This window comes from Pteropus alecto, unplaced genomic scaffold (assembly GCF_000325575.1).
Source record: "Pteropus alecto unplaced genomic scaffold, ASM32557v1 scaffold101, whole genome shotgun sequence".
Lineage (NCBI taxonomy): Eukaryota > Metazoa > Chordata > Mammalia > Chiroptera > Pteropodidae > Pteropus > Pteropus alecto.
The window spans coordinates 8086272-8110081 of record NW_006432945.1 but is presented as its reverse complement, the minus strand read 5'-3'; the positions used below and the strand labels follow the sequence as shown (position 1 = coordinate 8110081).

The window sequence follows — 23810 nt, the reverse complement described above, 5'->3', positions numbered from 1 at the left end:
CATTAATATAACAATCTTCTATAGAACCTCTATGATATGGTTCAGGTTTAATTTGTTAAATTATTTGATTATAACATAGCACTCCTTTCTTTGGATAGATAGGAAAATAATAAAACAAGAACCTGATTACATAAAACTGATGTCTGAAAGTATAGGCTAAATAATGGTTCTTTGGTGGAAAAATCAGATTTGATTTTGGTATAGTATCTTTTATTTTTAAATTTCAGAGACCACCTAGAAGTAGAGAATATTATATCTACCCTAATAATTTAGTGTCTTTTATTTAGCTAAATCAGACAGCATCTTAAATATTGTCGTCAGTTGTCGTTGTTAATTAACTTGTCCATCTCTTATGTTGTCCCCCTACTCCAGACTGAGAAGTCGTACTTTATTTTCCCTAGCCTAAATTCGTATGGTGTTTTACCTTATATAAAAGACTGGATGCTACTTCTTTCTCCAATCTAACTTTTGTTCCCTGGCACCTATCAAAGGAGATAGTCAGACTTTCGTTTTCTTCATACCAGCTCTGTCTTATGTTGTTCCTATGTCAGTTATTTTTCTCTTACAATTTTCAGTATGTCTGGTCTGTTATTACATTAACACTTGATCTGTTTTTATATTTACACTCATTTTAATTCTAGTATCTAATCATAGTTTTGCTCTCATTTTTCTGTGTTTGGAAGTCTGTTAAGCTTCTTCTACCGTTGTAAGTATATGCAAGCATTGGTTACTTCATATATGTCTTCAAGGGTAGTCTTAGCCAACCATTTATTGAGATACTAATTTTATTTAAAAATGCTTTTTTTATTTTCCCTCTCTATTACTTGTAAGGTATTTAGTTATTCATTTTTAATGCATTAAATAAATGGTTTGTATTCTTACATTTTATTTATTTCAGGAAGATACAAAGGTTGTTGACAAAGAATGCATTTTTTAAAAAAGATATTGGGGTCCAATTGGGTTAAAAACATTGTTCTAGCATACCTCATCCAATGTAAAAGTTGAGGTGAGTGAGAATAGCCTTCCACTTGTTGGTGGCTTAATCTAAATTACTTATTTAACTCACTTGGGTTGTTGAAATTATCCATGTTCTATTTGAGGTTTCAGATTTTGTATTTTTGTAGAATTATATAGTATATTGTATATAATATATAGATCCCAATGTAAAGAAAACAAAATCTGAATTTCCAAGTAAATGATCATAGGCTTCTTTAATTGATTATAAAATGATAGATTTTTTGAACTTAAAAGGAAGTGTGTTATTCCTAGTTTGTGTTAATTAACTTGTCCACCAAATTGTTTTTCTGGAAGGCTTTTGAAACTATTGTCAGTTTCAAGAAACCTTAGGGTCTTGGCCTTTTGAGAGACTGTTTAGTCCAAATTAACATAAGCTTATTTGAGCAACTTGTAATCTTGCAAGGCACTGTCAGGCACTGGGTATGCAAGGTTGACTAGGATGGTCTCTGGTGGCAGAAATGTGTGAACAGGTAACTTCATCGTGGCGCTATGAGTGCTGTAATAGAAGTGGGCATTAAGATGCACTGAAGTGCTTGGCCAAGCCAAGGCCCCCTTACAGGAGTTGCTGAGTCTTGAACTGCAAGATGGGATTAACCAGACAAGGAGGGAAGAGGATGGTCATTCCAGGGTGAGTGAAAGAGCATGAATAAGATACTGAGGGGCAAAATAGCAAGAAACTAAAAGTAAGGTACTTTTATTGGGTCATAAAATATAAAGTGATAAGCTGTGGGACCTTACAGTCTGTGCTAAGGAGCTTGGTTGAGTTTTATCATGAAATATTTTCTATCAGTCTTTTTCACTAAAGTACAACTAAAGTCAGGCAATTCAGTAAGTACATGCTTTGGAAGTATGGAGCTAAAGTCCACGTGGAGCTCCTGCATGTTTGGGATTTCTCTTACGACTGACGTTTATTGTTTAAAATTATCAATAACTTTATCTTTCATTCTAGAATTAATGTGAGTTCTTAGCTTCAATTTCCTTATTTAGAGAATGAGAGTAATGGCACTTATACCTTCGACTCTTTGGAAGGAGTGACAATAACTATAGTGGTGATAATGATGACAGTGACGATAGTAGCTAACATCGTTTTGAGGGCTTACTTACCAAGGAGCAGTCCTCAGTGCTTTATTTCTGTTACCTCATTTGCTCCTCGAAACATCTCAGTGAAGTTTTTCTTCTAACTAAACTGGGGCGTAGAGAAGTGATTTTCTGAAGGTTACACACACCGCTAGGAAGTGGTGGAGCTTGGTTTGAACGCAAGCAGTCTAAATCCCAGACACGTACTCCCATTGCACTCCCATTCTATGCATAGAACATGTAGCATAGAATCTACATAATAATTATAAAGGTAAACAATTATAAGTAGCCAATAATAATTACTTAACTTACTTTGTCTAAATCTTTGAATTAAATTGATGTCTTTAAGAAATTGAGCTAAGTTTTTTCTGTGGCTTGACTTACTCCAGGCATGCCATTGAATGCAGGCAGTGTGACACCCAAGCCCATGCTTTTAACCACTACCTTCTCTTTCCTTTGTTGGTCTGTCTTCACATTAGATTTTAAATCCAGGACAGGGACCATGTCTTTCTTGTTGTCACATTGTATAGTCAGTTCTTAATGCTATTATCTAGCTCTTAGAAATAACTAGATCATTGCTCGGTGAGTGAAGATCCTAAAATCTGCCATTATCAACCAATCTTAGGATTTAAGCATTATTCATACCACCTAAAATTGTGGTTTAATCACTTTACATGTTTTTCCTTCGGTAAGCAGTCCAGTTTAGACCAACCATTTGCTCTTGTGTTCTACAAGGCATATTCACCTTGGTGCTGCAAGAACCATGCTGAGTAGCTGGTATCTGTTTATTCCGTAGAGATCACTCAGCTTTCAGACAGAGAGGGAGAGTAGGATAGCATTTTTATGTAAAACTAGACTGCTAGAAATACACAAAACAATTTTAAAATGTGTTTTCTAAGAAACTAAATACAAAAAAGAAAAAAGCTTTGATATTTTCTCTGCTTTTGAATCTAGTAAATCATTTCAAATAAAGAGAAAATAATTTTCTTCATGGGGTTCTCTGTTATTGTGGGTTAACTCATATTTTCCTCCTCTCCTCTGTCTAGAATGTCTTAAACCATTCTACCTTATGAGAAATTGGATGTTCTTGCAGATAGTCATTGTGGGAGAAAACGTTTCATTTAAGTCCCAGATGAGGACTGGAAACTTAAAATCAGAAGAGCATCTGAAATCAAGTAATATTAGGTAGGATAAAATTACAAGGGATTTCTACACGTTTGTGTTCCTTTTAGAGATGTATGTTAAAGTATTCATATTCTGTGAACACTAATAGAAGAATTGGAAACTTTCTGAAGCATTTCATATTAGCCAATTTGGGAGAAGGGAATGCTAAAGATTTTTTTACTTACATTGCTTCATGAGAACTTTGGCATATGTGTACTTTGTCATGACTATTTATATCTTGTAGTCTAAGGAAGGTTTTAAAATATTTACTAAATTAAAGAAATGTATATGTTTATATGTTTATCTGAATATTTATGATAAGCATAGGGACATGGATCTATCTATTTTATAGAGTATTCTTTAGAATGAAAATTCCTGTTTTAAGTTACAGGTATAACAGTGTTTTTGAGTACAGGGAGCATCAGTTCTTGTATGTCAGCATGTGCACGGTTGAGCCTCCTAGGTGCCTATAAATAGGTACGTGATAGTGTGCTGGAGAAGCCCTTTCTAATGTTAGTAACTCTTGTCACAGCAACTTGTATCAGTTATAATGACAGAATATATGAAGGTGTTTGATCTCAGAGATGTGACTTTCAAATGAAAAATGATAGTTGCCCCTACAACTTGATACCATGACAATGACACGTACAACCAGGACATTTCTCCACTCTGCACTACACCCTGCACTACCAAATTCTCCTAGCACATTTCTATCTAACCTTAACCTTCCTCTAATTCATCTCACCTCCGTTTCAAAGCCAGTCTTGTGTCCTGCATTATTAATCACATTCTCATGTCTTTCCATCTCTTCTGGGACCATGCTCTATCAGTTTTGTTGTCACTTTCTTATGTCTTCAACCTATTCCTTTCTCCTAGCTTCTTTGCTTCATTCTAAACATGCTCATGTCTCTCTCATTGAGGAAAAGAAACTTCTTTTACCCATGACCCCCTTCTCATTCTCTTCACTGCCCAGGGGCTTAAGAGGTGACTTAACCTTCTTCTTCTCATTTGTTACTCAACTTCCTGCAATTTAACATTTTCTCTTGACAAGGCTGTCGTTGACCCTTATTTCACCAAATCCAACACAATTTCCAGTCATTTTAGTACTTTTCCACTGCCTTTGGTCTTGTTGACTATTCTTTCTTTTTATCCTCTTATTTTCCATACATCACTCTTCTCTTACCCTCATATTCCTGTTTGACAATGTCTTCTTTGTGTTCTTTCTTCATGGGCTCTTTCTTTCATCTGCCCCTTAAAAATGAAGATAGGGAGCTAGCTTTAACCCTTTCGCCTTTCTGGGCAATTACATTTACTCTAGTGATTTTAACTACCATCAAGTACAAGGGAGACATCAAGACTAGGCATACACTGCTCATCACTCCAGCAGTGTATGCTAGTCTTGACATCTCCCTTGTACTTTACACTCATCTTTAAGTGCCCGCTTACACAACTTCACATTCTCATATACGCTGTCCAAGTCAGCAATCTGGGAATGATTTTAGACTTGTTCCTCTGCTTTTATCTTAACTTCTGCCGATTTTACTTCAAGATATTTCTTGATTCTAGGATTTTCCGTCCATCTGTATTATTCCTCACTTCTGGTCTTGCCCTTTTAAAACCCATCTTCCATGGATTTGTTGTACTTACTCTTTTAAAAATGCACTTCTGACAATGCTGTATGCCCTGCTTAAAACTCAGCACTGGTTTCCTATCAGTTTAAAAGACAGAATCTGAGTTCCTTAACATGTCATGCAAGCCCTCACAATCTGCTGTCTGCCTTGATTCTCTAGCTCATCTCCTGTAGCTTTCTACCTTGTGTTTTATGCTCTAGTCTACCTCCATCACTGGCTTAGCTTTACTTTTATTATTGTGTTATTTCCTCTGCGTGGAAGAAACACTTCTCATCTTTTGAGATTTCCATACCAGAATAGGCCTTTAATTAAATTAGGTACATGTTTTTTCAAATAATATAGATCGGAGGGTGAATGTTGTAATTTAGGGCATTGAAGTGTAAGGAGGTTAGAAAATTCATGACAAACTGTAAAGTGCCATAGAGAGAAAGCAAATTAGTACTTTTATTATCTCTTACTGGGAAAAGCTCCTTCAGGAGCAGCATCTTCCCTAGGTGTTCTTTTCTGCGTGAAATTCAGCAGTAGAGCAGTAATACAATTTATTTTTTTTCTGATTAATTCCATGAGACTCGATGTGTTAGATATCTGTAGATACCGTGTGTTGTGTACCTGCATGTGTAAACACATTCGCTTTATAGTGTCTGGCCTCTTATTTAGCACAAATAATTATGATGAGGTTATTATGTTTATAGTCATCATTGATGAATACTGTTATTAATATCTCTAATACTCCTTAATACTCTATAGAAATAAGTAAACCAATTAACTTGAAATAAAACCTGCCATGCCTTTTATTTAAATTAAAAAAAAACCCTCCAGTCTCGCTTTCCAAAACAAAAGGGGTGATTCACCTTTCTGTAGCAACTGTGAGTTTAGAGGATGTGGCTTATATCCCTATGTTCTGCTCATAGGAGAAGGCGGGGTTGGGAGTTCAGGTAGCGGGAATCTCCCATTGTATCTGCCCCTGATTTGGAAATATCATCTATTTTTAAATCATGAATCTTACTGTGTGTTCTGAAAGAGATGATCCTATATTTGTTAATCTTGCGTTGTTATATAAGTGCTGTGTATAATCAAGGTATTTGTTAAGGGAGATAGCCATTAATTTTAGTTTTTTTCCCTCTACTAACATTATTAAAATATTAGCATAAAATGTTAACTGTTGAACGCCCCAGTTCTTTGGGCAAACATTCCAGATTTTTTTTCTTATAATCTTGTGTAAGGTAGGGACTATGACCTAATGGTTAGGACTTAGCCTTTGGAACCAAACTGATTGAGTTCAAATGCTACCTCTACTATGTACTACTAACTTGATGACCTTGGACACGTTACTTAACCTCAATCTCCTTGGTTTTCTTCAGCTATAAAGTGGGGGCAGTAATAGTTCAGTGTGGAATGTTTACTTTATGTAAGGCCCATAGAACAATGTCTGGCAATAGTGTTACCTGTTTCAGTATCTAGTGCATTAGAACGCATTAAATATATATATAGATCTTGATGATCATGTTGTCTCTAAGAGTATCGTTTCATATTAGTTTTCAATATATTTGATTATCATTGAATGTTTCAGATTTTAATGACTTTTTTATTGCTTGATATGAGTGCTTAATTTCTCTTATTTACGAATTAAGGCAATATATTTAGCATTTTGAAAGTTTTGTATTTTATAACTAATAGTGTTATTTTATTATTGAAGGCACCGATTTTAATTCTTGGATTCTTGGTTTATTCATTCTTTTCATTGCTTCCTTCAGCTTAAAGTTAGAATATGAAGGAACTCATGTTTCCATACCTTCTACCAAGAGAAAACATTTTAAAACTATTATTTCCTTAAATAAACATTGTCTCTAAACTCTAGTATTAATCTTTAACAATATTGGTCTTTAACAAAACCAGGTCAGTTGAGGTATAGTATTCTTTTATAAAGTAAAATAAACAGCCAATTTTGTGCTAATCTTTATGAAAGTTGATATAACATTACATATCTGTTGATTTGGTTTCTCGTGTATTATACACTATAAAAAAGAAAAATAAATAATTGTGTAGGAGTTGAGGGATAGGGTTTCCTCTTCTGAGATAGTAATTCTCAGTTTAACCCTTTCCACCTTTGTAAATGGGCATTTTGGTACACAGAAAAAGGGAAGAGTTAGTGGATAATAATATATAAATCTAACCATGTTTTAGACAGTTTGCAAATTAATTCCATTAAAAATACAACGTGGCCTATGACTTTTTGTTTACATGAGACTATATTTCTTAACAGTTCTCTTTGGAACGAGATTACGATATTAACGAATAAAAACATATCTTTACTCAGAAGAAACGATTATCGATGATTCTTCATATGGGAAAACTGGTTTGGGAACTTACAGATATTCTTCTCAGTTTTTTGATCAAGTGCTCCCTAGAGCGGGAAAGGCAAACTTTTTCTGTAAAGGGCCCGATAGTACGTGTTTAGGCTTGGTGGGCCATGTGTTCATTGTCTCAAGTACTCAACTCTGCCCTACAAAGTACATAAGAGAGCAGCCATCACCATAATTAATTAGTTTTTTATAAAAGGAAAGCAGCTATAGACAGTACGTAAATGAATGGGCTTGACTATTCCAATAAAATTGTTTCACAAAAATAGATCCAGGGTGAAGGAGGGAAATTTACCTGCAGGCTGACCACTGCACTAGAATATGAATTTTACTCGTTGTGGTCTTTCTGATAAACATCTCCGATATAATTTATTTCCTCATATGAACAGATCTTTTAATTTAGCCGAGTTGACTTAAAATGTGACTAACAGCAAAAAACTGAACCTAGCTAAATCTGTTAGCTTTTATGTCATAGACTTTTTTATTCTAATTTGAAAGAAATAGAAATAACGAATTTGGAGTCAGAAAGAACTGTTTGTACTTAATTGTACCTAATTGCTTTGTGATTGTGGACAAATTATTTCACACTTCAGAGCTTCAGTTTCCTTGTTTGTAGAATGGGAATAATACTCGCTATCTCCCAGGATTGTTCTGTTTCCATTTAGCTATATTTCATCATTTCAATTTAGTGAGACTATTTTAGTCATTAACATGTGTCTCTTTCAAAACTCTTCACCAAGATCAGTGCCTCTACCCTTGTCATACTGAGGAATCAGAACTCCTGGAATTTCGGAATGCTTTAACATTTATGTCATAGCTTTTATGAAATGTTTGCACTTCTGTTCTTGAATGTGTAGTTTTACAGTTTTTCTTGGACAGATAATAGTACATAAAAATATAATATAGAACTTTTATCTTTGTCAATGGAAGCCTGCCCCAGAATCTGCTAGAATTATAGTTCTTCTCTTACTGACATCCAATAAGAGAAGCAAAGTAATTGTAAACAGTTCTTGTTATATGCTCAATATCATATTCATTTGACTGGAAGTTGGTATCCTCATTAGGCAGACGTTTGCATATCAAAATGATAATGTTCGTCTTTATAAGCAGATCTCGTTTGGAATGAGAAAACAGCCTTTAGACACGTGGTGCTAAGTATAAGATATATATACTTGAGTATGAACTTTGGTTAATGTGTGGAATAGTAAAATACATTCTTTGTAACTTTATAGTTCAGGGATAGAATGAAATGTTATCGAATCCAGTAAAGATGCATAATCAGCACTGGCTTTCTCAGTATAAGTTCATAAATTAATACTGCTGTAGGATTTGGGGTTGAGGAGAGGAGGTTGTTGGGACTTTGGTAGGATAGGATATGTGGTATTCTTTAATAAGCTGTATGATCTTAGATTTTAAGAGCATAAGCCAACAACCTTGTGAAGATTTTTTTTTTTAATACTGGCAAAAGTTTAACACCCAAAGCACACAGTGAAACTAGGCTGTATGGATAATGGAATTTGATATGTTATTACATTTTAGAACTAAGTGTAGTTGTTTGTTTAGTATTGTTCATTTATACTGATAGTTCTCATGTGATTTGTGGTTACCTCTACAGCGCTTGATTATGATTCTGTTGTTTGAAAGCTTAAATTTTAAATAACATAAATGTACTTTTAAAGACTAAGGAAATGAAACGGTTCATGTTACATTTTGATGAAACCGAATTCACAATTGATATTAAATACCTCATAAATTATGTAAAATGGCATTTACAGTAAAAAGTTTAGAATCCGAATATTCTTTAGCTTTCATGTCACCTTTTGCTTTTAAATATGGAAATCAGTTAAGTTTATATACTTACTTTTTAAGTAGAGTATATGAACATGACTTAATTCTTTTTCATTTCTTCACTTAAAAATATTTATTGAATGCCCACTCGTGCTAGGCAGCTGTGTCAGTAGGCATTGGGGTTGTGATGGTGAGTATTCTTAAAATCTGTGTACTTACCATAAAGAAAAAAATAGCAGTGCTTTATGAACATGAAACTGGAATATCCTTGTCTATGTATGTACAGTTCAAATAAGGCTTCCTGAGAAAGTAATGTCTCCAGGACAAAGAATGAGTAGTGATGAACCAGGTGAAGGGGAAGGAGGTGTTCCTAGCAGAGACACTCTTTACAAGCACCTGCATGTGAAGGGAGCAGAGCACAGTGGAGAAACCAGAAGTCCAGTCTCATTGATGAAAAATTTTTATTTAATGGCTATCATGTAACGTTATCTTAAATATATCAGATTTAGAGGAAAACAAGAAGAAAGGGAACTCTACTCAGTAGAAGAGTATGATAATCTGTAAACTTTTAAATAATGGCATCAATTTGCCAAGACCTAGTGCTTATCTCAATGTTAAAACAAGGATACTGATTGCAGTGCCACAAAAGCTACTGTACATCCTTATTGTAGGATAAGATTTCACTTAACTTTTAACTTGTAATGTTTATGTTTGGTATGCCTAGTTTGTTTCTAACTAAATCCTTTTTTTCCGTTTTTAGGCAGGCAGAAGTCCTGAAGGCTGACATGACAGGTATTGGCTATTCATTTGTTTTTCACAACTTATTTTATAGCATTAAATTAAAGAAAGTGTCATCTTTCCTATATTACTTATAGCACTGTCCTGGTTGCCAAAGGGATAGTGGTGTACTCTTTGCTTTAAAAATCAATTTAAAAATATTGATTTTTTTTTATATACTTTGAATTTTTACTCAGACGACCTGTGTCAAGTATTACCTAATTTATGCATATAATTATTTAATTTTTATGAACTATTTATCAAGACATACAGGACAATACAGTTTAAGGCATACGGTTTAAGACATACAGGACAATAATTTATATGCCATATAAACACTAATGTCTTACGGTATTAGGTTCATATCTCCCCCAAACATGAATACTAGGTAAGCCTTCAGAAAAAGATATTTGCAGGAAAACCACTGAAAATCCTTGAAGTTGAGTGAACTACCCTGTCACCTTTCTTTCTTTTCTTATCTTTTTTGTCTTGAATAATAGTCAAAGTGTTTTTGAAAGAGTAACTTGATTTAGTCACTAAAAGGAGCAGATAATTTTAACTCCCAAATTAGGCAACAACTCTGTAGTGGTCATTATGCTCTCTGTAACAGCATATGACATCCCAAAATGTAAAAGATACGAGATAATGGATCTCATTCTGAGTTTCGAGGAATTTAGTTCTACAGTGAAATCCACAAAGAAGAGTTAAACTATTGTAACCAGCATACTTGCCAAAATTTACAATCAAGAGGAAATGGATGGTTAAGACATTTTTTTTCTCAATTTCTAGAATTGCAGGCTAATGTTCTCTAAGAATTTGTGGGTAATCTCATTATCTTGTTCAAGGGGGAAAAAAAAGCAGAAAAAGAAAGAAAAAAGCCCCAAACACATGTTGTAGGTTTACTAAGTGTAGCACCACAATTCTTCCTAATTATTAACATAATTGTCACCATCTTCCATACAATGAATATCAGAGTCAGTGCTCAGCTACTGTATCATGCGTTATAAGCATAACATTAAACACCTTCTATATGTAGGCTTAGAATATGACTTTTATAGGCGACATTTACCACCCAGAAACGTTAATTAAGATATTAAGTCTACTCATTTAAATGATAGTTTGTCTGGTAGATCACAGTTAATGATCTCTTACAGTCCTTTCCCTGCCATTGATGAATTGAAGCAGAGTTGAATAAATGTATAAATTTATTTAATCATTGAAAACTTAATAGGGGACCAAGAAGTTAATACTAGACCCTATTTTTAGTAGCCAGCAAACTCTTGTGAGGATTAACTCAGATATTCAGTAGATTCTATTTTCAGAACAAGATTATGGTAGCTATTGATACTAATAGTAGACCTAAAGAAGAGTGAAGATTATGCCATTGTGCAGCAGCAAAATACTAAATACAGCAGACAACCTAACAGGTGGAAATATATATTGAAAAGTTCGTTATTAAACTTCTGTTGAAGCAGCTCGCTGTCAATTCTTGCATTCATAAGCCTTGTAATCAGAAAGGCTAATGTGCCTTGTAGTACTTTGGCAGACAGTATGATACCAATTTGGTATTATGTATAGTTGTAGCCTGACTTTCTGTTTGTCTCATACCTAATCTTTCATTTGGCCTTTTGAGCAGTTTAATCATCGTCTGCTGCCAGTCCTCATTTACATTAAATAGCAAGTATGGATTGCTCACAAAAATGTCTTGGCAGGCAATCTACCAATCATTAAAATAAAGCTCACTCTCCTGGCTTTATCGGCTTGACATACATAGAGTAGGAGTAACAGCAGAATGGCCAAACAACTGTTGGATTATGAGCTGACATGAGGATTCTGTAAGGACAATTGTGAAAGGTTTCAGAAGAAAAAGAAAAAGCTGCTTTGGACAAAGGGGTATAGTTGTGAGACCAACAGACCAACTTGGCAGTCCATCATTTCCAGTGGGGACTAGTGTGAGGCATATGGCTTCCTATGATATGAATACATAGAAATCCAAATCAAAAGCAAAGGGTAAACCATTTATTTTTTGAGCCTTCTTCATATTATGGTATCATTTCAAAGATAAAAGACAAGTACAGAAGCATACATATTCAGTCATTAGCCAAAAGGTGAAAGTCATTTGAAATGTAGTGTAAAACTTCTGCAGCAATCTGTGTGTGGTATATACTTAGAGTGGATTTTTGCTGTGGGGAATGGAGAGGGAAAGAATCATTGATATAATGGTCTTAACTATTTACTTATCTCCTGTTCTGTTTTTGTTTTGTTATTTAGATTCTAAGCTGGGTCCAGCTGAGGTCTGGACATCCAGGCAGGCTCTGCAGGACCTGTACCAGAAAATGCTAGTTACTGATTTGGAATACGCTTTAGACAAGAAAGTAGAACAGGATCTGTAAGTATTATCATTTGGGATGTCCCTGTTAAGATTAGGAGTCTCACCCAGACTTTAGAATAGAAAAGAACAATTTAGTTGTTTCTTTTTAATCTGTCTCAGAGTAAGCTTTTCCAATGGAGGAAAAAAAAGAAATTATAATACTTCTGATTTTTTTTTTTGTTTTTGAACAAAATATTTGACTGTTGGTATGTGCTACAGATACAGTCTTAGGTGGCAAAAGGAGAGATGTTTAGAGTTGACTTTTATTAAAGTCTTTAGGGCAGCTCTATAAATTTCAAGTACTAAGAGACAGTGTTTGTATTGTATTTAGTCCTACATTTAAGCCATGATTTAAAAAAAAAATCTCAAGGCTTTAGATAAATAGTAGGCTTTAGACAAATTTTTCTTTGGTAAATGTGAGTCTATAAATTTCTCCCAAGTGAAAATGTGTTTGCTAATTGTAAGGAAATGTCTTCCTTTTAATCAAATAAATAGGTATTTCCTTTTTTTTTTTTTCCTTAATAAGACTAAAGGAAGATTTTGTATATTTAGGCTATTCTACTTGTTCTTTCTATGAGGGGTGAAATGGCAGCTGACCAGATTCCCAAGTGAGTAAATAAATGCCTTTTGTGGAAGGCCTTGCCTTATAAATTGGAAGAAGGACATCAGCCTGATGAGAAATTAAAAATCAATGAAGAATATTCTATTTAGTAATGCCCATTACCCTAAGTTGTAGTGGTGTCATTTTTCCTTTTTTCCACACTTTTCTTAGATACTTTATATTTTTAGGAAATCTAGTAATAGAACTTAATCACAACCACTCAGAATCCATATCTATGATTTTAGAATCAAGGATATAAGATGTCATCAAAAATTGTAAGGGAGTGAGTGACCTCATAAATCATTAAAAACCCTAGTTCTCTAGAACCTTAAAAGTTTATGTTGATAAAGAATTTGGTACTTTCCAGGTAGGTTTTAAACCCTTCTCTCTTTGCTTCCTTTAAGCAAGCCAGTAATATCTTTTCTCAATCTTAGTTCTGTTTTTTCTTTTCTTGTGTGATTTCCAAGGAGTAGCTGTATCTCACTGTAACTGAATTTAAAATGATTCTCTATTCAGATTGATTAATGAAAGGCATTTTAAACAGACAAAATCGAAATGTCAGAAAATAAACTTATATTTCAGGCTCTAAAGAAAATATTAACTCCCAAGAGAAATGAACTATTAAATAGAAATAAAACTGTGGGAAATAGATTTTAGGGAAATAGGAGCTATAGCTTAATGTTTTAAAAACCCCACTTTTTTTCCCTAAACATGTCATTTGATAGGATACACTCAATTATTTTTTGGTACAATGCATGGAAATTTATTTATAGCTTACTTTTACTTCAGTCTTACCACTGTAGTTCTGATTTTGTAGTGGGATTCCTAAGTAATCTCTAACTTTAGTAGCTCTAAAAGATTAATAGCTGAAGCCAGTTTGATTATTCAGACATTTGGTGTTTACTAAAGGCATTTGGGTTCTACTGCATGTCTAGTCTTGTTCAAAGGAGAGCATAAAGTTATTTAAATAAGTGAATAACTTTAATGCAGGTTTACTATCTAGTGTGTTGTAATTATAACAAACAGTTCTTTCTTGTTCTCAGGGGGACCAGTGTCTGCCCAGTGAGTCACTGCTATACCAAATAGAATTACATTTTGTTTTCAGCTGGAATCATGCCTTTAAGAATCAGATCACAACACTACAAGGCCAGGCAAAGAATCGAGCAAACCCGAATCGGAGCGAAGTTCAGGCAAACCTTTCTCTGTTCCTAGAGGCAGCTAGTGGCTTCTATACTCAGGTGAGTTCTGCATTGTGTACCAGTTTTCCTAGAATTAGTGGTAAATATTCTCTCTGTATACATCTTGTTAATATAAGCACTTTGTGTGACCACTGTGGGCCATCCAGGAGTTGATCATCTATAGTCTCAAATAAATAAAAATGTCCCACATTGTTTACTGTAAGACCTCCAAAACAATTAAGACTCTGCTCTTAAAAAGGCTGATGTTTCTGCTTAATGGTTGGAAGTATAATTGTGTGAATACAAAAAGAGTAATGAGAGCAACGCCTTAGTGAAAGAGTGGAGGTAGTTAGTTACCAGTGGTATTAGAGCAAATGTGAATTTATGGGTGTGGGCATAGTCATTATGAAAGTAACGGCTGTGTTGTGCCAGGTAAGAAAGAGTCAAAATTTGTGTTATTAAGTGAGTTTTCATAGTTTTATATGTGCAGTAGAATTTATCTGGAGCTTCAAATGCTATTAAAGTACCTAAGATATGGAGTAGCTTTTCTTCATTTCGAATAACAAGTTATTAATTCATTGTCAGAGACTTTCCTTGTCCTTTGTTAAATTCTGATACCTCTTCTTAAGTCAGGCAAGTTAATAAATAAATAAATCTTTTTGAACAATAGATTTTCTTTACTGTAAGCAGAAACTTTAAAAAAACTTCATCTCATCTGTTTGTAATAGCATTTATAATTTAATAATGTGATTGTATATAAATGTTCATCTTATAATGGAAAAGTTTTGGGGACCTTTCACCGAAAGAATTCTTTGGCTGTTTCTATGTTTTTGCTTGACCATTGCTACCTGTGATTTGGCTCCATTTTGGTTTTACCATTTCTTTGAATGAAGAAAAAGAAAAGGCTGTGTTGGAAGATATCGGATAGTTAGCTGTCATCTTAGATTATTTGTTTTGTTTAAACTAAAACATTCATCATAGTTCATCATGGGAAGAACTCAAGTATGGTTCTTATTCTCAAAATTCATTTTGAAATTGATGCCAACTTTTAGCAGAAATTGATAATTCTGGAGAGAGGGAACATGGTGTGCCCTAACTAGTCCTTAAAGCAGATGTTAAAGATTAATTCATTCTGCAAGTAGCTATTCAAAGCCTGCTATTTGTAAGGCACAATACTGGATACTGGTGCTATGGAGGGAAAAGAGACAATCTTTATCTTTAAGGTAGTATCCAGTCTAAATGAAGAAACAGATATAGTAATAGGTATGGAGCTTTTTTGTTTTGTTTTTGCTTCCTGGTTATAAAAACAATGCATACATGAAAACAATGAAAATGATACAAAAGTCAAAATTTTTTTTCATTAATCCCCCCATTCAGGATAAGTTACTTTTGGTGTTTTTGTACAGAGTTGTACATTACCCAGTCTTATGTCTGCTTTATAAACATAATGTAAAATTTTCCTTGTATTATTAAGCAGATAAATAAGCATCTTTGTGTGTAAAGCATTTTCTCTAATATTGAATTATTTCCTAAGGACCAGTTCTTCATTGGATGATGAATGAAATCATTGGATGAATACAGTTTTAATACTGTTGATACACATTGTTATTTCCCCAAAAGGTTATCGTTTATATTTTTATATTTACATCAATGTTATATATAAATGTCTGTCTTAATGCACACTCACTAGTGTTAAGTATTTTTATAGCAAGTCAGTGATTAAATAACATACTTAATAGGTAGAAAATATTTTTTATTTAAAATTTAATGTCTGACTTACCAGTGGTATTGGTCTTCTTTAATATTTTGTTAGATATTTGTATTGTATATAAATTATTTACTTTTCCCATTCATAGTTTAAACCCTTGTTTTTCCATGGTGATATGCCTGAGCTCTATATTTGAAGGTATTTCCTTTTTCTATTATTTTTGGCAGACATTTTTTTCTCCAATTTCTTCTGTTGTCCTTTCATTTTATTTAGAGTTTCTTGAAATACGGAAGTATCACGGGGTTTTTCTGTGGGTTTTTTATTTTTTATTTTTATCTTTTGGCAATATAGTCTTTGCCCATAGATCAGTGAATAATGACAATAGTAATTATATTTAAAAGAACAAATAAATATAATTCAAATCTTAAAATTTGAAACCACCACAGTATTTTACAATAGCGTAATAGTTAAATAAATTGTGGCATATCTGTAAATTGGAAACAGGAAATTATTATAAATGATATGATTTTTAGAGATGAGAAAATTGTATTATTAAGTGAAAAATCATGATAAAAGTTATGTATACAGTTTGAATCTCTATATTGAGTAGTCTCAACTCAGTGGAGTATTAACAAAAATGATGTTTCTCCCACCCTTCCACCCCAGCCCCTACTACCCCTGTGACTGCTCCCAGCTATGCTTTGTTGAATTCCAGATTCCCATGGTAACACCTTGGGCAGATTCCTAAACATTGTGGTTGCTCTTAGGTTTTTGAAACATAGTTCAGTTTTTTAACTCCGGTCTCGTTTCTAGTCAAATTTCTTGTCCTTTCCCCATGCAGTAGAAACTGCAGCTGTGCACATAGCTGACGTAGGGGAGCAGTAGGGATTTGGTGCAGCTGACCCTGGGGGAGGGAGAGGGGGAGGGAGAGGGAAGGCATGCACCTTCTACATTTTTATAATAGCCATTATACAGATCGGTTTTTTTATAGTATGACACACGTGTAACATATTTCCAAGGGTTTAATTGGACATTGGTAAATTAAATCTATAAGGAAGTAAAGCAAGAATCATTTTTATTGAGGGACATGGTATTTGTAAAAACAATTTATAAGCAGGTGAATAATAAAATCATTCAGATATCTCAAAATAGTGTTTTATAAGGAAAAATTAGGTAGGTAATATGATTTTTAACTTTATTTTTTAAAATTTTTATGAGCATTGATTTTTCTCCCACCTGCATTCTGTAGGCAATGGTCAAGCAATTACAACAGTTGTAGAATTAGCATCAGTACACTTTTTTACAGATATCAACATTAATAGGACTTTTTACTTGCATTTTTATGTTGTCTTGGTTTTTAATAATTGAAATGGTTAATGGTGTCGCTAATAGTAATGTTCCATATATCTCTCTTGATTACATGCAGTGCAGGTGAAGCTACCTGATTGGGGAAGTAGACTAAGTCCAGATCATTATACAACCTTATAGGCTAACATGAGTTTTGAATTTTAATTTTTTTATTCAGGTATAGTCGACATACAACATTATATTAATTTCAGTTATAAAACATAGTGATCTGATGGCTGTATACCTTCTGAAGTGATCGCCTCAAATCTAGTAATGTTCCATCTCTGTACAAAGTTATTCTGATATTATTGACTATGTTTCCTATGCTGTACATCTCCATGACTTATTTAAGTGCAGTTACCAGCCTGGAGAGTATGCAATGGAGTAACATGAAGAGATTTGCATTTTTTAAAGATTACCCTGAATGTTGTGTGGAGAATGAATTAGCAGGGGTCAGGGATGGAAGCTAGTTAGGATTACTATAGTAATGGAAAATTGATGGATTTGTAAAGTGGAGCCTGCAGAACTTGCTGGTGGGTTGGATTGGACGTGTGGAATCAGTAAGGGAAGAGTCAAAGATGACTTGAGGTATCAGATTGAGCAGCTAGTTGACTGGTTGTACCATTTCCTTAGATAGGAAGCACTGATGAGACAGCAGCTCTTGTTAAAAGCTGTCCATGTTAAATTAGAGGAGGTACCTGTTTGACATCTAAGTGGAGATGTCAAAGAGGTCATTGTTACGGTAGACAAGCTTAGAGCTCAGTGACAAGGTCAGGGCCAGAGTAAATTTTATGATTACAATAAAGAATCCTGACTTAGACATAAGTGTTTACTATTTAGTATATGTGCTGCTGAAGTGAGCACAGTGCCCAGTATTTAAAACCACAGCAGTAGGTGGGGACAGGTTTAGAACAAGAGAAGCCACCATAGCAATAGAAAATCAGAAAGAGATGCTTCAGAGGCCAAGAGAAAAGCATTTCAATAAGTAGAGGGAGTAATGAACCCTGTTGAATGCTGCTAAGAAGTCAAATAAGATGATTAAAAAGTGGCCAATTAGATTTGACAATATGGAAGTCATTGGTGAAATTAATGAACACCGTATGTCTTCATTTCTAAAAGTTTTTTCATATTTCACTATCTCTGAAATAGGGCTAAGTTTACAAAAAGTGATGTCACCATTTAATATGCAGTAGTTTTTTTCCTCCTTAGTGTCATAAAATAATTCATCTTATAATTTATGGTATCTCAGATTTGATAAAACCTGACTAAAGTAGTGGCAGAGATGGAAGTCTGATTGGACTGGATGGATCCTCAGTCAGAATTTCTGTGAAGATGATTTTGACTTCTTAGTTATGATTTTGTTAACCATTTAAAGCATGGTGCCCCAAGCCGGAACCGAATTCCCAATCAAAGTGAAGATGTTAACATTCTGCTATAGGTTTTTTTTAAGGATCAAAGAACAGTAGTCCTTATTCTAAGGAAAAAGGGGCCAAAGAGAAAGCATTATCATTAAGTTTCTGCAGTAATTTCAAAGGTGATATTATATACTTTCATAGTTCTCCATTCTTAGGATAGAGTGAAGAGCTAAGGAACAGTGGAACAGTATAATAAGAGTTTTCACGGAAAAATTGCCAAATGTAGTTTTGTTCAACTTAGGAAACTTCTGTCTCTCTTCTTTAATTTCACCTTGTTTCTGCCTCTAGGCCAACCAGAATTCTCTCATCCAGAGTCCTTGAGCCAGCAGAAACTTTTTGGTGTCTGTACCTACAACTCCTGCATGCAGGCAAAATTTTTATTATAAAACATTCCACATGATTTGCCAACCATGTTTGATTTACTTTTCGTAAACATTCTTTTTTTTCTTCTTGATGTTCAGCTTTGCCTAGTTTTCCAGTCTGTTCTTTTAGTACCTACTAAACTTAATTTTTTATCCTGTCGTGTTTCTTCTTATCTTCCATGGTCATCTAGTTTGGGTTGGTTTTTTTGCTGTTGTTTTTTTGTTCCTTTTTTCATATTTCTTGCCTTTTACATTTCCTGACTCTAGCCATTCTGTTCATTAACCCAATTTTATGTCAGCACATTTCTTGCCCATTACAAATGTACAGGTATAAGTAAAGGTGAAGTAGATAATTTCTATGCTTAGAAAGGTGCACAGAGTTTATATTCAATTATGGAGGTGGTTTTTATCTTAAGAAAAAGGTGGGACATTTCAAATCGTTCTGAGTCGGGTCCTCAGGGTGTCTTATTATATATTGTGAATTCTGCACATGTTAGAGTGGTAATAGAGTCAAGGTAGCTCTAATTCTGTAACCTTAGTCAAATCACTTGATATTTCTGTTGCTTTCATATCCTCTTCTGAAAAAATAAATTGGAACTTTATACCTACATATGTGGTATTACTGCTAGTTTACTACAGTGATAAAGTGAGACAATGTATCAGATAACCAGGGAATGAGATTAATTATAACTGTAGAATATTCTATTGGCTTAAGCTATCATGATACCTTTTCCTCCTCCCTTTCTCTCCTCTCTCCCTTCTCCTACACCCTATTTTAAGTACTTGTTTTGCTCATTTGGCTGTGAACTCTTTAATGATGCAGACTTTCTTACTCATCTCTTTGTGTCTTGTTTACCCCAGGGTATCTAATACAGTAACCAAATATTTGAATGAATAATATTTATAAGTAAATATATGAATAGAATAGGAAGCAAAGAACTCGGGGTGGGGGCGGGCAAGAACGAAGCCCTTGGGGAGTAAGGTTGGGGCAGAAAAGCCCTTAAATTAAGATGACCGAAAAGGAATGATTGGCTAGATAAAAAATAGAAAAGCTCATTGATCAACCATAAGATCAGTTGTTTAAATGTAGCAGAGGTCCAATAAGATGTTGACTGAAAATGTTCATTGTATTTGCTTATTAGACAACTAGTTGTCATATTAACAACAGTTACAGTAGAGTGGTGGTAGATGGTGGGATGGGCAGAGGGGGATTGTGTGGGATTCAGATCATAATGGATCGAGGAGTGGATATGAATTGAGAAAGCACATATGACACATGTGGACTTCTTTGAAGGAATTTGGTTGAGGTCTTTAAATGCTGCTGTTCCTTTTAGCGCACATCCTAAATTGCTCTGCTACTTGAGAATTCAAGAGATATGATTTGTAATGATTGTTACTAATTATCCTCTGAAAGTTTACCATAAAATTTTCTTATAGTTTTCACTCAAGTATCAGCAGTATATGATATTAGGTACATACATATGTTAATGTATATGAGCTTTTACTCTATAGCACTTCTGATTTACCAGTTCTGACAGTACTAAATTTTGCTCATGTCTTCCTTTTAGTTATTACAAGAACTATGTACAGTGTTTAATGTAGATTTACCATGCCGCGTGAAGTCTTCCCAGTTGGGAATTATCAGCAATAAACAGACGCATACCAGCGCCATAGTGAAGCCGCAGTCTAGCTCCTGTTCCTATATCTGCCAGCACTGCCTCGTTCACCTGGGAGACATTGGTGAGCCTTTGGTGTGAAGGGATTGATGCTACATCATCCTTTGCTGTGGAGTGGTCATAGACAGAAACTCTTCTTTTAAAATGAGCATGCACACACGATTTAGATTGTCATAATAGGAAACTATAAAATATATTTTAAGGAGTTTTTTTCTGTGTTTTGGGATTAGAGGATCTTGAAGGAAGTAACTTTTCTATTAAGATTTAGATTTTATTCAGACTTATGCAGATGTAGGCAGATAATAAAGATCAAAAATGTAATCAAAGCTAAACTTTTCAAAGTGGTGCCATAATATTTTCTAATTAAAAGTCTGTGCTCTTGGAATTGCAGGGTTTACAAATTATTCCTTCTGATGCTAGATCACCTTCTTTCCTTCCTGCCAGCACATTGAAAGCTCATTTTTAATTGTTTCTTTTTTACAGTTAAGTTTGTATTTCCATTTTATATATTTTATCTGGAATGTTACATAGCTTTTTCTTGTTCATTCCTTTAAGGCGACTTAAAAAAGGTTGTAAAACAAATTAACTATAGGATTATGTTTTGCTGTCCTCAAATAACAGAGAATAGAGAACATTACTGCTTTAAGATCAAAGATTTTAGACTTCTTGATGTCATAAATCATTGACTCTGTGAGGGGGTCACATTTCAAGTAAGCACTAAGTTCTGCTTGAAGATTCAAAGAATAGTGTTTTTAGGTGGTTTTGTTTTCAGTGTATTCTTTGCACACACATATATAATATTGCAGTAGGTATGAGGCATTTTACAAAATCACTTTATAAGATATTGAAGAAATACATAATTTTCAGATCATATTGTATAGTGTTTTTTTGTTTTGTTTTGTTTTTAAGTGCCATATAACTCACCCCTTCTTGGCCGGCTCCAGGTCACCAGCATAGTCCATAGTGGGAGCTGGTGATGCATGACACTGGAGGACCTGAAAATGGGGGCTAGGTAAGCTTTCAAGTTGGTTACATGCTAAATGTCCTGAACAGGGAAAGCCGGATGGACACTTCACACATAATCCTATAGTTAATTTGTTTTAAAGTATTTTCTGTCTTGAATGCTCTTAAATCAATTTTAATGTGTTTATTATCTCTAGAATTTAAAACTATAGCTGTTTTGGAAATATTACCCTAGTCGTTGCTTTGTTTGTTTGTTTGCTTTTAAACTAAAATTTCTCCTTCTCTCAGCTCGATACAGAAACCAGACCAGCCAGGCAGAGTCCTACTATAGGCATGCAGCTCAGCTTGTCCCCTCTAATGGTGAGTGAGCCTCTCATGTCAACTTGTGTTTGACAGTGACACTCATTCTTTATAGCAATATGGAAAATAATTGAAGGCTCACCTTTCAAATTTTATGAAAGCAAAAAATACTACATTTTGGTATGGATTATTATATTTTTTCTTTTAACTGGTCATTTTATATAACCAGAAATTATTATTTTTTAATATGATTACTGATGTCGATAAAGCAGTATAAATAGAATATCCCCTAATGTGATCTAAAATTATTTCAACACTCTGGCTTCCTAAATTACTTATAGATAAATTACCTCTCTAATACCATCATTTCCGTCCTAGAAAAATTATTTTTTATTACCTGAAAGATAGTGCTTTTGTCGTTTGGTGGCCCCAGAATAGGCATTAGCAGTGATTCCTGAATTAGAGAAATTACATGTTTGGTGATAGAAGTCATTCTTGTTAAGCCACATTGAAATTTCTCTCAATTCTGAAAGGAGCCCTTTGAAAGTGTCTCAAGCAGGGTGGCAGTTGGGTACACTGTCTCATGTTGCTGTGACTGCCACCTTACTCCAGTGGCAGAGTTTGGTAGTTATTTGTGATAGAGAGTCTGGCCCACAGAGCCAAAAAATATTACTATCTAGCCCTTTCTGAAGTCTTGTATAGTGCTCTCCACCGAAATGTGATCTTTTACATTATGCCCATTTGTAATGAGGTAGTCATGACATTTACTTTATAAAATATTCCACATTATTAATTTAAAGGTTTAAAAACTGATCATCTGTATTCTGATAACAGGTTTTTTGCATCTTCAGTTAACTTTAGAATCTTAACTTTCTCCTCTAGGTCAGCCTTACAATCAGTTGGCTATCTTAGCTTCTTCCAAGGGAGACCATCTGACCACAATTTTCTACTACTGCAGAAGCATTGCTGTGAAGTTCCCTTTCCCAGCTGCCTCCACTAATCTACAAAAAGCACTTTCTAAAGCACTGGAAAGGTAGGGTTGACTTCTCCAGGAGGACTTGATGTAGCCTAGTGGCCTTCACCCCTCAAGTTTGGGCATATAAGAAATAATGGCCAGTAACCTATGCTTCCCTTATATTTGCCTGATTTATAAACAGTCGTAATAGTTTTGCATGTAGTCATCACTGATCAGCGGATCAGCATCTGACTTATTCCCAGTGGAGGAGTATAGACTGCTAAATACGCACTGATCTGAGTGTTGCAACTGAATAGTCAGTCAGATGCAGGGTCCTCTCCTTGTGTGTCAGGTGCTCAAATCGTGTGTTTTTAAAGAGGTTTTAGCCATTTTGCTGCTTAAAATTCATGGAAGTTTTTCTTTCGTTTCAGCCGGGATGAGGTGAAAACCAAGTGGGGAGTTTCTGACTTCATCAAGGCGTTTATTAAATTCCACGGTCATGTGTACCTGAGTAAGAGCTTGGAAAAGTTGAGCCCTCTTCGAGAGAAATTGGAAGAACAGTTTAAGGTTAGATTTCAAAAATAGATATTTATTTTATCTTGTCTAAATCAGGAAGCATTAGATTTGGAGGAAGCTGCTCCCAGTTTTTATGTTAGCTGTGAGCTATTGGTAAAAATTAACTTTGAAGTGTAAAATTCTAGCACACAGCATCACTTCAGTTTGAGCTAAGGTACCATCTACATAAAGAAATACATACCGCAGCAATGTTTTCACTAAGTAGATGCCATTTGGCAGAAGGGATCAAAGTAGAGAAAAACAACAGCTCCTTTCTTAGACTGAGCACTTTGCTATCTAAAGTCTTTGGAAAGCACTACTTTTGATGGTTTCTATATTCTTAGATATGATTCTGTTACCTACTTTATAGGTATTTCCATTCTGCAAATCATGCTCATTCTTGTGCTTTGATCCATCAGGATTTGTGGTAATTTGAAGGAAAGGAATGCGAAATTTCAACAGGAATATAGTTTACTAATTTGTATAAGGAGCTAAAATAAGTACTCTTTGTTCTATTTATATATATGAAAATGATCTTTTATTAGTATATAAATTAGCAGTTTAT

At 34.4% G+C, this 23810-nt stretch overlaps 1 protein-coding gene across 10 annotated transcripts in view; it reads left to right on the top strand.

The window, feature by feature from the left end:
* The window catches only part of SMG7 (SMG7, nonsense mediated mRNA decay factor), a 62545-nt gene that overhangs the window by 17589 nt on the left and 21146 nt on the right, over nt 1-23810 (top strand). For 9 of the 10 annotated variants that reach the window (XM_006907750.3, XM_006907747.3, XM_006907748.3 and 6 more), the window contains 7 exons: nt 9798-9829; nt 12086-12203; nt 13892-14024; nt 20365-20536; nt 21724-21795; nt 22618-22768; nt 23122-23257. In XM_006907750.3, coding sequence (XP_006907812.1) covers nt 9798-9829; nt 12086-12203; nt 13892-14024; nt 20365-20536; nt 21724-21795; nt 22618-22768; nt 23122-23257 — 814 coding nt within the window. Of the gene's footprint in view, nt 1-9797; nt 9830-12085; nt 12204-13829; nt 14025-20364; nt 20537-21723; nt 21796-22617; nt 22769-23121; nt 23258-23810 lie in introns of all 10 variants that reach the window. The other variant, XM_025043864.1, reaches the window with a different exon arrangement.